The sequence below is a fragment of the Nematolebias whitei genome, chromosome 5 (assembly GCF_014905685.2).
Source record: "Nematolebias whitei isolate Nwh7 chromosome 5, NemWhi1, whole genome shotgun sequence".
Taxonomy (NCBI): domain Eukaryota; kingdom Metazoa; phylum Chordata; class Actinopteri; order Cyprinodontiformes; family Rivulidae; genus Nematolebias; species Nematolebias whitei.
In genome coordinates this window covers 19,026,776-19,042,169 of record NC_056502.1, presented here as the reverse complement: position 1 = coordinate 19,042,169, position 15,394 = coordinate 19,026,776, and the positions used below count along the sequence as shown (strand labels likewise).

Sequence of the window (15,394 nt, the reverse complement as noted above, 5' to 3'; positions counted from 1 at the left end):
TGTGGTACGTGGCGCTCAAAAATCTATGAAAATGAACTTATTTCACTTAATGTGCCTTATAATCCGAAAAATACGGTACAATAAATATGCGTGTGTGTCCTGTCAGAGACAAAAGCCTCCTGACAGGTAAAAGGCCTCGCCTCTGTCCCCTCAGGGACCCTTGGGGCGCTCTCAGAGAGTAAAAGGGGGATTAGGAAAGTGAAGAGGGGAAGGAAGAGTGAGGAGAGGAGAGCTTTATGCTGGCATGAGGTCCAGATCAGCCTCCAGTCTCGTTAAACAACATCGATCGCCGTGGTGACATTTCACAGCACATGCCGTCTATACTGTCACTGCCATCACTCACTGCGCAGCACCAAGAGCTCCTACACACACACTCAAACAGCCCACTGATGGATAACAGCTGGCAGGGAAATAGAGAAGCGATTTGTTTGAGAAGTGAAAAAGCAAAAGAGTTAAAGTGACGGATAACATGTTAGCATTTAGAGCAATTGACAAAATGTGCAAACACAACAGTTTTTATGGCATTGTGTTTGTGTGTCTGTCTTAAACTAGAGGATTGATATTAACAAGACTTAGAGAAAAGAATAGTTGGATGTACATCAATAAGTGACTACCGTATTTTCCAGAGTATAAGTCACATCAGTCAAAAAAAACATCATGAAGAGTTAAAAAAAAAATACGTATATAAATCGTTTTGGCGTATAAGTCGCCGTTTATTATGCGTTTATTTAATGGTCAAAACAGTTTAATTTTGCCTGGGCCATGCGGCGCCATCCATCCATCCATCCATCGTGGCCAGAACCGCTAGCTCTCCAGCGTTCCTCTGCCTGCACCAGCTGAGTGAAGCGAGTGTGCACGGGAGGACTCGCTGTTGCAGTTCTTAGAAATTTAACAAGATTAAAACTTAAAAACTTTTTTTTTTTTGTTCAACATTACAGCAAAGGTGTGTCTCAATTTAACTTTTCCTTAATAAATGCACTTTAATGGTCAAAACAGCTTCATTTCGCCTGGCCGGCACGGTGCCATCCATCCATCCTCCAGCATTCCTCCGTCTGCACCAGCTGAGTGAAGCAAGTGGGCATGGGAGGACTTGCTGCTGCAGTTGTTATGAATATTGGGAAAAAAGTATATCAGTCGCTTGGGCGTATAAATCGCAGAACTGACAAATCTATGCAAAAAAACTGTGACTTATATGCGGGAAAATACGGTAATTTTAGAGTCAACCAGACTCAAGATGGCCAGCACAGCCAGCTGACCTTAAACAGCACAAAAACGGCTTGAACTTTGACTTTTGCTGAGACGCAGTCGCAGCACATATTCCAAGTGATGCCCATATGAAATGATTTTTTTTTTTACCGTGTCATTGTTGAGTGTTTGTCTGTTAGTAAAATAGTTCATGAACCAATGGATGAATTTTAACAAAACCTTCAAGGAAGTAATGATTAAATGTATATCTACAGGTCAGGAACTGTTGGAATAAACCCAATTCAAGATGACTGCCGCAGCTAATCATCAGCCAACACAAAAATAACTGTAGCTCAGCCAATTTTACAGATAAGTAAAATTTGAAGAGGTAGTTGTTGAGTCATTCACAACACGTGCTCTGAATGTGACATCACACAGTATCACATGAGATGGTACTTTCACGCTTGACCCAAACAGCAACATAAAACTTTATCATTTCTCCCCATAAGATCATGGGATGAAAGGCAGTGGGCATGCATTCCTTAAATGCTATGCATTTAATTTAATTGTGCGATTTATGAGAATGTGGGTCTGACTGTGTGTATGAACACAATAAAACACCCTTAAATCAAAGTGTCTCAGTTTCATATAAAATAACACGACATGAGGACAAAACGCACTCAGATTTGCATGGACACACAAATACACACAGTGAGCTGTCAGTCTCGCAGCTAATCGATCAGTGCTGACAGGTAGCAGATACCCAGAGTCTTAATTAGAACTCCCATCAGAATGCACGTGATTATTATGCACACACACATGCATGCGCTCAAGCACGCACACACAAAGTAGGTATTTTCTTGGCTTTGTGTTCATAACTCGTAATCTTATCAGAATTGTACATTAAATCTAAAACCAACTTTTCTCACCCCAAATTCCTTGAAAAGCCAGATTTTAGTAGCTCAAAAAAAAAAACTATCAAAGAAGTTACCTTAAAGAATAAAAGATTCATATAATTAACAGTTTTATGAGTGAAAATGTGTTTTTTAATATATATTTGCAGCTGTACGGTGGAGTAAAACACTAGCATGTCTATTGGTTGCCACCAAAAGGAAAAATGCAGACAATAAAGATTTTGTCCCTGTCTATGTGTGTGTGTTTATGTCTGTTAGCAAAATATCTCAAGGGCTAGTGAACAGAATTTAAAACTCTCAAAAGAATCATTAGATCATCTTTCTTAGGCGGCTGAGGCGAGCTGGTCTGGGCAGCTCAGTCCTCACCTCCTTCTACAGGTGTGCAGTGGAGAGCATCCTGTGCTCCAGCATCAACGTGTGGCATGGAGGCTGCACAGCTGCAGAAAGAAAAGCTTTGCAGAGAGTGGTGAAGGCTGCACAGAAGAGTCAGCCTCCCCACCATCACAGACATCTACACCTCCAGATGCAGGAAGAGGGCCACCTGCATCATGAAGGACCCCACTCACCCAGCACACACACTATTTGCCCTGCTCCCCTCAGGAAGGAGGTTGAGGAGCATTAAGTGTAGAACCAGGAACAGCTTCTACCCTGAAGCTGTTAGACTCATAAACCCCTAATCAAGATTATCACAGTAATGCCACTTTAATTGGAGATATGTCACTTTATCTGTGCTGCTGATTATTCATGCTGCTGATTATTCATGCTGCTGATTTCTTACCCATAAGCTGCTGTGTAACCATCTGCTCCAAAAGACTCATGTTCAGACTGCTGTTTAGTACACCGTTTTATATTATATTATTATTGTTTAGTGTATATCTTAGATCTTTGTATACTGTTTTATTTTTTACACTTTATATATTTGCTATTTTTGGGTGTAACTGGGACTTTGAGTACACAATTTTGTTCCTCTTCATAGCAATAAAGTCACCTTGAACCTTGAAGACACAAGATAATGCAAGATATTTATTTCATCATTTTTAACTACCGGATGTGGACAATGAACTTTTAATAAACCACCAAATGGGTTTAATGAAACATTCAGAAAGACATTATTGGATGTAGCTCTTCAACCAGTTCAAGTTCAAGTAAACTTTATTATCATTACCATCACATGTGGTACATGAGGTGGAATGAAATTATTTACACAGGGTCCCAGTTACATCCAACAAAACACCTCAAAAAGTTGAAACCAGTTGAAAATGTTCACCACAGACACTTGACCTCGCAAACAGAAAAATGTTTGTAACTCAGTCAATTTTACAGACACTGAACTAAAATTTGGTGTGGTAGTAGCTGAGAGTAATACAACAAATTGTTATCTGGGGGTGGGACTGTCCTTTATTTTTAAATCACCCCCCTGCACTGAACTTTTAACAAAAACGCATGACTGCAAAGTGATCAGTGTGACTTGTTTTGTAGCATTTTGATAATTTTTATCCTTTCTTAAGCCCAAAAGATTAAGCTGATGCAAATTAAGCATTTCAACTTATTCTGGTGCATAAGTAAACTCTACAATAGAATGTTTGTTCTTTTAAAGTTTAGTGGTGAAGATTTCAAATGCAAAGAAGGTGTCACATAAAGATTGGTTGTACTAAGTGTGTGACTTTTGTAAATTACAAAATCTCAATGTAAATCGCACACATTTTAGTAGAATAACGTTAGAACTACTGTAATACCGAGAGGAGAATTGTGGCTACAATCAGCAAATTTCTGCTGAAACTTTCCTTTTGGGTTACATGAGTTCAGTCAAATGATTACTTTTGCAGCTTTCAGCATTGATAACTCGTCCCACATTATCATTAACTTTATTCCATATTTGTGTCTTGCAATTAGATCACCCTAAAAATTGTTCACCTTTATAATTGTGAGGACAACTGGCTGTTGGTGAAAATGCCTCTTTCTTTCATGAAAAACTCCAGAAATTTCTGCACAGATGTAAATAACAAACAGAACAGTTGTTGGTCCATTTGGTTGCTTCACATTTTGGTTCCTGGCTGTTTTAATTTACAGTGTCACAACTTAGTGGAGCACCTGCGTAGGACTGAGCGATTAATGGTATTAGTAACACCTGTGCTTTTCCTACTCTCACATGTCAAGATGTCTGCTGTGAAAAGGGGGACTGCATGCATCCACTAAGGCATCAGGGTGGGTTAATCACACCTGCTATTAAAAAAAGGAAGATTCAGGGGGTAGAAGTGAACAGAGCTCCCTGCTGGCTTCCTATCCTGCTGATAAACTTCCCGGATTAAACTGAAACAAATGACACCTGAGTCCTAATGGGTCTAATGCACCGCACCCCCCCCCCCCCCCCACACACACACACACACACACACTTCCATCTTTTCAGAGGGCATTACTCGACTTGTATTCACTTTCTAAACACTTATAAGACACAAATAATAAATCTTAGAGCAACAGGTCTGAGCTGTTGAAATGGGGTTTTGTGGAGAGGTTATTAACACACAATATCTTACCTGTCGTAGAAGACGTTTCAAAAGACCTTTGGAGAAACAGAGTTTATTCTGACTGAACTGATATTTGCAATAACATTTGGTGTTTATGTGCAGCAGGTGTTGTGTTTAGTTTTGTTTTCAGTGTGGACAGAGAGACCCAAGCACTGGAAGTGAGACAACAATTTAGGGACCGTCTGCAAATTGATAAATCAGGCTGAAATATTCAACAACATCAGTGTGTTTTCACGTAAACTACACCAGACATTTTTAAATCAGACATTTGTATCACTTTTTAATATCGTTCATACACTTAATTTAGAAATATGCACATTGTTATAATTTTATACAAATTTTATCACCATGTTTCTTTAATGAAGCATGTGGAGAGTCTCAGTCGTCCAGGTCAATCAAAAAAAAGGTAAAAAATAAAAACTGGACTGATAAATTGATGAATTGGTTGATAAAATGATCAAGCCTCTCATCTGGGAGGGAAACCCAAATGGAAAGCGAAATGTCTTCATTTGCAGAGTAGAAGGTTTATATTCAGGCCCAGGCCTCCCTTGCAAAAGAGATCAGTGATCTCAATGGGATTTGCCTGGTTAAATAAAGGTTAATTAATTAAATAATAAAAGTTTTGTTTTTTATTCAAACTTTCTTTTTAAATTATTGAAGGTTGCAGAACACGTTTACAGTTCAGAATACAAACTGTTTTGAATGAAATTAGACTTTATGATCATTGTCTACGTTTTTGCAGTTTTCATGTTTGTAGTTTACGGTGATTTGACAGCTTGTTTAGAAGTTAAAGACGTTGAGAATGAGAATTTGTCCTTAAGCCAAACCCTGATGCTCTCAAACACAATGATGCCTGTTAGTACTGCAACGCGCACAGTTTAACAAACGTGACGTGACGAATTTAGAATTCATGTGCACAGTTCAGTAAACTGAGTTAACAGATTCTCAAATTTTAGTTTTTACAACGAGCACTACTGTCAATAATGAATGACACAGTTATTCTGGAGGATATAAATATTCTGATATTCCTGCTGGAAGTGCCCCAGGCTGCTCCAGATAGCTGATATTTGCACTTGCAAATAACCACACACACACACACACACGCACGTTCTTGTAAATGTACTTTTTGGGGGGCTTTAAATAGACTTCCATTCATTTTCTATAGCCTAATTCTGACCCTTACCCTAAATCTAACCATTACTAGTATTTGTCTAACCCTAACCCATCTGCAATTCACACCTTAGTTCTAAACCTAACCCCTAATCCCCCAACAAGACTTATCCTTATGGGGACCTGGCTTTGGTCCCCATAAAGAGCAGTTGATCCTCACAATGTAGTAGGATTTTTTTTGTAAAATTGGTCCCTACAAGGTAACCTGAAACAAAAACGCACACACAAACACACATAATCTCCTGCTCCCTCTGACACAAGCTCAGCCGAAACAGGAGGTTAGACAGTTTTTGATGATTTGCTATTTAAACTTTCACTGTCAGTTTTGTTCCTTCCCCTCAGTCTGCAAGTCTGGGAGTCCCCTGAAAGTGGACAGAACACACACACACCACAAGCAGAGATGCACATACGGCACATTTGCTGCATGACAGTGTGCAACAGCAGGGGGGAAATCCCTGTAGCTGGGGACTGTGTTTTACTGTGGCCCCTCGCGTGGAGCATCCGCTGAGTGTGTGTGGGGGTTGGCCTAAATGCCAAAGGTAAAAGGTGCTGAAGAAGAGAAGTGGAAACATGCGATAGACCCACTCACACAGACTGAGCTCAAAGTAGAGGAGGGGGAACCCCACGTTCTCTTTCTCTCTGCTTTCCAAACACAACAGACAAAAATATCATACCTAATGTTACTTTCCACAAAATGATATCTTTTAAAAGACACATTTATTCTTTCTAAAGTCTCACATGTGGTAGTGACCTGATTGGAAATGGTTCGGATGTTGCCGCTTCTTGGCATTGGACTCTCAGTGAATGTAAGAATCAAACTGTGAATGTTTTAATCACTTTTAAAGTCCAAAGTTTGGTAACTGTGAGGTTGTACATTTGATAGATGACACACACCTACAGCAAGAAATAATAATTAACCACTAAGAGATATCCCTTTTTGTAAATTTATGTAGCCAACAAAGTTCAGTCAGTTCATCTGGATGTTTTCTTTTTTTGTTGAGACGTTTCGTCGTTCATCCAAATGACTTCATCCACAAAAAACTCAGTCCCAAGCAGCACACTCCGATAGTGGACCATCCAGTTTGCTGGTGATAAGATGGTTTCTGGGGACCACCCTCTCCCCCGTCAACTCCTTTGAGGAAGCCATGGCCAGAGTTCATGCTCAGGATTCCAGGTTTTTACCTGGATTATTGTAGTACATGAACTTTGATCATTTTGACATTTTATTCTCACCTTGATAATGTTTTGTAAAGTTATAAGTTAAAAGTTACACATGATTTGTTTTATGAATACTATAATTTTGATCAGGTAGTAGTTTGTGGTCTAAAAAGAACAGCTTTTTTCATTTAGAGCTGGAGTTTGATATACTTTTTGTTTTTAATGGAGTGGCATAAATAATAGGTCGTAAAACTGAATAAAGTATTCAACCATTTTCAAATGTTTGTGTAGAAGGGGATCAAAACACAGGACTAGATCAGAAAGCTGAGCGAAAGAAAAAGGAGTAATGGAGAAAAAGAAACAATCATCTTTATGGAAATTTCTTTTCAACCTTTATTTATGCAACTTAGTCTCATTGAGTCATGAGGATTCATTTTCAAGAGAGACCTGTAATACAAACAAAAAGCTTAAATGAGATTTAAAAATGGCAAACTGTGGGAAAAAAAATAAGAAATGAAAACGTATGACCCTAAGCAAAATTATACTGAGAGAAGAATAAATGAATGATGTAAAAGTGACGAACACTGAACTGATGTCCAACAACAAGAGCTAAAAAAAAAGCAAGATTGAATGTAAAAAACAAAAGCAGGAAGGAAAACTAGAACAACACAACGAAGGAAAACTAATACAAAAATATCTTGAAACAACAAGGCGTCAAAACTAGAAGACTAACTCAAAGAAATTAAAACTGAGAAAATGAGTCCAACAAAATTATTAAACATAAAACTTTAACACTACCCGGAGATAATAACAAAAATCAAACAATACTTCAGACCAAAACTCACTGACATCAACAGGTGGTTTTATAAATATAAAGCAGAATAAAATATAAGGAAATAAAAAGGTAATTCATATAGCCACCCAAACTTAAAAGTGCTGTTGGTTTACTTTATTTTACTTTATTTAAATAACACATGACGTCATTCCATTGATAGTATTAATACCTATTGGGCCAGTAACATAAAGCTTTATCAAATCCACTTGTTTGATTGGTTGAACAATAACTGTGCTGTTTTCGTCATATTTCTCTTTCATTTTTAAATGCTAACATTTTATTATCTAAATGTTAACATATTATTATCAATAAGGTCTCTTTTTATTTGTAAATTATATTTTTCTATCGTTAGAGTTCTTCAATATTTTTAGTCATTTACATTTTTTTTACTAAATTATTATTACTACGTCATCATCATAATCATCATCATCATCATCATCATAATTATTATTATATAGACATTCAGTTTGTGATACCTTTTGAATGTCTAAAATGCATATTTATTCAGCACAAATTATTTATTTCAATAAAACGTTATTTGATATTCATTAAAAAAGAGCACTGTACTTAAGTAGCTTGAGTAAACAAATCTAAAAATAAACAACTGTTACATCATTTATTTATTTATTTAAAAGACAAAGAAAAATAAAAAAATTGGAAGAAAAAAAAAGATTTTAAAAAGGCAGAAAAGCATGGTGAGGAACTATGTTTTGTGAATGCTGTTTGCAATCGGAACCTATTCGTAGACGCACTAGGCATAGTTGTTTACAAACAACTTTTCTGTAAAAAATATTAGTGAAACTGGTTTTAACCCAACTAAATGTGGCCATAGATTATTTTCTTCACCGGTATGGAGGCTTACATGCGAGTTTAGCATTTGTTAATCATATTGTAGCGGTGATATCGCTGGTAAGTGTTTAAGTTTGTTTTTCAGCAGCAGCACTGTCGTAGCATTCGGTTAAATGTTCTGCTATCTCTTTTAAAAAGTAGACTTCACACTATTAGTATTTTTATCTCCCGTTGTAACAACACGAAACTTCTTTTGCTAAATTATGATTCTAGTCTTTAAATTTAAGCTCGATTGTTGACCTGGACGTGTTTCAGTAATTTCACTTTCTGTTCGGCCGACAGCATTCATGTTCCTTCGCCTCCATATCCAAACTGAAACTTGTAAAGAGGTAAAGAAAAGTCGAGACTTCTAAATATTGCGTTTCTAGCTACATATTTTCCATACCGTTTGAACATGAGATCGTATTTAACATTTGAAAGTTGTGAAAGATAACAAGAACAGTGGTATCAATTTCTGTTCATCAGAACCTTCTCCTGTGTGTTGATACAAAATGTGATTCATGAAACAATACTCTGCTTTCACAAGGCAAGATTATGTGCACTTTTACCAGCTCTAAACTCAATTTATCGGAACGCTTATTGTATTTTATCTTTGAAGGCTGAGAAGAAGAAACAACCAAAATTAACCAGCAACAGTCCCTTAAAAAATCTAATTAATCCCAGTCAAAATCCCTTTTACTTAGTTGAATATTAATATTCAAGAAATGTTCATTCACAATCAAATAAATTGTTGCTGTTGAGTAGAGACCTTGTATCTCTGAAATCAACTTTTCAAGAAATTACAAGTTTCTTTTCCAGTTTCGTAAAGTGTGTTGCATGTTCACAAGCTCTTTTGTAGATTTTTAGTTGGTTAACATCATTAAAAAAAACACACTAACAAACACATGTGAAAAGTGACCAATGGAGTTGAATTTATGCAAATATGGTAAAAATGGAGATGCAAGGTTTTTGCTCGACAGCATCAAAATCTTTTGAGTGTTCTGCTACCTTCATACAAGTTGTAAAAACATCTACAGTACAGTGTTGTTGATTAATCCGTCAAATCGCAAGGAAATTGTTTTGTCTGAAAAACTACAAAATAAGAGAAATATGAGTAAAAGTCATTATTTGTAAAGAAAATGTATTCTTAACTTGTGAATCAAGTACAGGTGTTCTACTACAGATCAGTTGGACTGTTTTATATCATTTAAGTTCTAGAGGGATGTTGGTAAATACATAAATATATTACGGTACTTAATCCTTTCAAGGATCCAGTTTTAGAAGTGTGGACTGCGTGTGTCAAAGGCTTTAATAAATATTATTTGTATATTTAATAAAAAAGCGAAGCTCTGCTTGTATTTACAGTGTGTGGGCACGGTGAGATAAAGCTGAGCAGGTGCAGCGCTCAAGTTACACAGAGGTGTTGGCTGTGACCGCTCAGCAGGACACATGGCAGACGAAGGCAACAAGCTGACACTGAGGCGCCTGGAGGCTCCGATCTACAAATTCATTAAAGTGGCTCTACCCACGGACCTGGAGAGGCTGCAGAAACACCACACCAACATACTGAAGGTGATGGCGGAAATTTGCACCATCACTTCCACATGGTTACATGCAGAGCTCAGGTGAATAAGTAATACTTGTTCTTTCATGTTCACAGTATCAGCAGAGCCAACAGTGGGACCGCCTCCATCAGGAGCACATTAATGCCAGCAGAACTGTTCAGGTATATCCCAGTACTCCATAAACTAAAGAAAACATCGAAAGATTGATGGGACTTACCGCCTGAACAGAAAGCTCTCTGTAAATACCTCTGAAGGTGACACAGCAATAATGTTGTTGCCCGTGTTTGATGTATTAGCAAATTATTTCATGAACCACTGATTTTTTAATGAAAGTATTCAGAGAATGGACATCTACAGCTGATTAAGTTTTAAAGTCACTTCAAATTCAGGGAGTTCAACCTTCTGACCTTACAAAACACAAAAATAGCTTTAAGTCAGTCAATTTTACTGATATTGAGCTAAAGTTTGGTGTGGTAGTACCTGAGTCATTCATAAAACATACTCTAAGCATTACTCATTACACAAGATGTTTGCCTATAACTGTTTCAGTGTATCCAACAATATTGTCTGAGGGTGGTTAAATACATGCACAAGCTGCACTTTTCTGATTTTTATTTGTTAAACCTTTTGAAAATCATGTATTGTTTCATTCCACTTCACCTCTCGCATAAAACCCTCCAAAATCATTTGAAGTTTGTGAGTATAATGTGGAAAAAGCGCATACCTGTATGTTCAAGGGGTATGGTGCTTTTTTTCAAGCCACTGTAGATGCAAAAGCCTATTTAATACTCAGTATTTTTAAGATCAATGGAGTACAGTTGAAAATTGCCCTGTGGTCTGAGGAATCAAACTTTTAGATAGTTGAGCGTCTGGAGATAGTTTGCTTCTGTAGTTAAAGAGAGGAGGGGTCTATCCAGCATCTAAGCAAGGAGAATCGTTTTTTCTGAAACATTGCATGAGTGAATTGCACATATAAGAAGTTGCCATTTCTCACAACACATTTTACTCTTAAAAACAAAATCATGGCATGGAAGGGGCTTCTACTGAAACTCAAGTAGACAATCTCATGTGTGTGTTGAGCACTTGCCTCCTTGTTCACATGGTCTGTGTGAAATGCCTCGAGGGATGTTGTTGCCTGGAAGCCACCATGTCTCTGAAGGTGAAATAACTCCGAACAGGCGCACACCTATCCTCTCACCATTACCCCACAGTCCCCAGGGGCGCACATAGAGTGCTTTCCCATGTCTTCATTGCGTTAATTCAGAGTTGGGGTTTGTTGCTCTCGCTTGTAATGTTCATAAATGTCTTTATGTCCCATAGATAAACCAATGAATTGGTTGGTGGACAGTTCTTTTTTCTGTCCTTACTCAGACGATTATTAAATTTGACATCTGCCTTTGTATATTTATGTTTGTTTGTCCACCTTTTCTTTGACTGTCCCTCCAGAAAGAACAGTCTGCAGTCATTCACCCTTTGACATGTTCTGCCACTTCTCCAGCACCAAAGAAGCACCCAGGAGATAGACAGAGGCCACACCCTAACCATATAAGCAAAAACTATGAGACACACGAGAAGCTCTGAGGCACAGGATGTCTGTCTTCCTTCCATCCATCCATCCATCCATCCATCCATCCATCCATCCATTCATCCATCCATTATCTTTTATCCGCTTCTTCCTTTTCGGATCGCAGGGATCGCTGGTGCCCATGTCCAGCTATCACTGTGTCAGAGGCGGGGGACACCCTGGACAGGTCTCCAGTCCATCACAGGGACACAGAGACAAACGAGATAAACAACAATTCACTCTCTCACTCACACCTAGGGACAATTTAGAGTTACCAATCAGCCTAACATGCATGCACTCCACCCAGAAAGGTCCCCTGGCAACAGCTCTACCAACTGAGTCACTGTGCCGCCAGATGTTTGTCTTATTATGTTTTATTTTTCTGCAATATCAACTACAGTAGTCCCTCGTTTATCACTGGGAATCCGTACCCTGAAGCCCCGCAATAAGTGGAAAAACTGCAAAGTAGGAATAGTAGTAAGTAGTAGTTTATTATACATATATATATATATATATATATATATATATATATATATATATATATATATATTTATATAAAAGCATTTTAAACCCTTCCCAAACTCTTACAATATTCTAAACAATGTTTCTAAAGTCTAAACGTTCTAAAAGAGCACAGAATGAAATGATTTCAGCTCTCTGTTTCCGCTGCTCTCTGCCAGCGCTCCCGACCACGCCCATTTCTCCACTGCAGAGCGGTGATATGACACACTGCAGGAGGAAGCTTCTCCTGCAGCTGTGGGCTGCACACAGGTGCAGGAGGTGCTAAATAATTTTAAACAATTTATTTTAAATTAAAAAAAATTCATGCTGATCATGCGGCTCATCCATCATTCAGATAATTGTGTGTCCTGTCCAATCTTGTTTTAAAATACCGCGATAGAGCGAGTCCGCGAAAAACAAACCACTTATTAGCGAGGGACTACTGTATGTCATTTGAGTGTGTGTGTTCAGATTACAGTCGAGGTTCATTTCCAGGATGACAGGCGCCTGACGTGTCTGCCTCTGTGTTAATCAGTGTGTTTTGAAGTTTTATTTATGTGAGGACATGAGTGTGGATGTATGTTTATTCATGTTCTGTAATTAAAGGACCGTTTTATCGGCAGCACATTGACCCCCTGAGCTCAGGTCGTGCCGCGGCCTGGAGGCCTGATGGCTGCGATGTAATCCTCCTGTCACCCTCAGGGCATTTCTCGGGTTCCCCAGCCTCATATCTAAACCTTATTAAGCTCTCATCACCTCTCACACACACACACACACAATCTGCACACAGATAAAGCACCGTACAAATCTGGATATGTAACCATGAACCATTAACTTCAACTAATGCTAGGCATTTAATTAATTATGCTTGTTCATTCTGAAATGAAATCTTTATAAGAGAACAGTTTACACAGAGAAATCTGCCTTTTCTTTGTCCCTCTGCAGCAGCTGAGAGCTAACCTTAGAGAGATGGAGAAGTTGTGCAGTCGAGTCCGCCCTGAAGACGCCGAGGCTCTGGAAGCTCTAGTCAAGCCGGTCAGGAACAGAGCGTCAGCCGCTGCACAGGATTTCCTGCTTTTGCACTCCAACCCAGCGCCTCAGACCACCTCTGCAGCACCGCCTGCCACGAGCCCACCCAGCTGCCACACAGTCGAAGATGTTGGAGAGGAATTGATATCGGACAGGCAAATTCAGCTTCACCTTCCTGAAATTCCTGCTGATCAGAATGCAGCTGAGTCTTGGGACAACCTGGAAGAGGTATGCATCCTGCAACAGTGTGGAAAAATGATCCCAACATGTGACCTGGAAATTATATCCCAGTTTGTATCGTTAAAAATCAATTATTCTGTTTATTTTGTACACTTTTTAAATATAGAAATACGACACAGGTGGTGTTTTTAAGGTTCTAACCTCAGCAGAAAATCTGCTGAAGCTAACAGATCTGATTGCAAGAAGAAAAAAAAACAGCAACTCTCGTTATCTACGGTAAATACCGTAGATCCAAAGACAGCTGATAAAATGTAAATATGAAATTGCAATTACAACTTGCTTGAAGACAGGAAAAATCAGTCTTTATCAACTGGGGTCTTCTTCTTTGTTCCGTTTAGTTTCTGTCTAACCACAAACTCTCAACTTGACACATAATTTTAAAGCATGCCGTTGTTTTTTTTTTAACCCAGTTTAAACAGGATGCACTCTCATCTGTGACGGCTGTTTTAGCCTGCTGATTTAGATCTGGAGGTTTAGCAGCTTTCTAGTATTTTATTAAAAATCCTGGCCAGTGTGCAAATTTGTGGTTTAGAATCTTTCCCTTTGTCATGTCTGTCATGCTTTGATAGAATCTGTCCCTTTGTCATGTCTGTCATGCTTTGATAGGACTGACTTTGTCTTGATTAACTTGAGGAAAGTGTTGATAAAATCCTTCCTTGTGAGTCTTGTAGCGCTTCATCGCTCTCAGTGAACCTCCTTTCCTAGAATTATACTTCAATCATTTTTGAATTTTTGGATAAAATCTCTAAACTTGTTCAAATAAAAGGGAGATCCTTAAATGTTTTTACCTAAAAGCCAAGTTATGACACAAATCAGAGCTTGGTAGCCTAAACTTTTTTTTTCCCATCAATAATTATGAGCTGGCACTCAGGCCAGTGTTGTTTTTAAATATATATTTATATCTTTAATTGAATGAGTGGACAGAAACATCTAAACATTTTAAGGAACAAAAACTTTAAGGTACAAGTTTTTAAAACGCATTTATATTTAAAGGATATAAAAGTAAAAGACCAGTGGCTTTTTTACTGGCAGATGTGACAAACCCTTAATGTTTTATTCTCACATAAAATTTTACAATCTGCCACAAAGTACAGCACCAGGACTCTAAAACTCAAGCAGTTAAGTTGACCTCTGTAGTTTCGTTCATACTTATAATTTCCTAATTGTGGCAGATCTGAGGTGCTGAAAAGATCAGTGTAGATGTGCATTAAAATAATACTATATGTAAAATGATTCATTGTGAATCACTGGTGCAGCCGTTAAGGGGTTTTGACTCGCTGTTGACAGAGTCCTAGACTCGCTTTTTTTTTGTATCTTGACATTTATTTATCTCCAGCATTATTAAGCACATCCATACGTGTGTGCGTGTGATGCATGCATGCAGTCAAAAAACTATATGCCCTCTGAGCTACACATCGTTCCCAAACACAAATCAGAATACAGTAGTCCCTCATTACTTTGCGGTTCATTTTTCGCCGACTCGCTTTATCGGGGTTTTTCAAAATAAGATTGGACACGACACACAACTGGCTCATAGATGGATGAGCCGCACGATTGGCATGGAATTTTTATTTGAAATAAATTATTCAAAATTGTTTAACACCTGCTGCACCTCTGTGCAGCCCACACTGTAAGATAAGCTTCCAGCTGATCTCCGTGCAGAGTGGAGAAGTTGGCGTGGCCAAGAGCGCTTGCAGGTGGCTGAAAGCAACGGAGGCAGAGAGCGGAAATCATGACATTCTGTGCTCTTTTAGAGCGTTCAGAGTTTAGAAACATTGTTTAGAATATTGCAAGGGTGTGGGAAGGTTTAAAATGTCTGTGTGTGTGTGTATGTATGTATGTATGTATGTATATATATATTTATATATATATATATATAT

General features: G+C 38.2%; 1 protein-coding gene across 1 annotated transcript in view; it reads left to right on the top strand.

Moving 5' to 3' along the window:
* Nucleotides 1-8,633: 8,633 nt before the first annotated feature.
* stx17 (syntaxin 17) overlaps nucleotides 8,634-15,394 on the top strand; it is an 11,597-nt gene continuing 4,836 nt past the window's right edge. Inside the window, exons 1-4 of the mRNA XM_037676328.1 lie at nucleotides 8,634-8,696; nucleotides 9,981-10,187; nucleotides 10,276-10,341; nucleotides 13,191-13,502. Coding sequence (XP_037532256.1) covers nucleotides 10,065-10,187; nucleotides 10,276-10,341; nucleotides 13,191-13,502 — 501 coding nt within the window. The 5' untranslated portion in view covers nucleotides 8,634-8,696; nucleotides 9,981-10,064. The remainder of the gene's footprint in view (nucleotides 8,697-9,980; nucleotides 10,188-10,275; nucleotides 10,342-13,190; nucleotides 13,503-15,394) is intronic.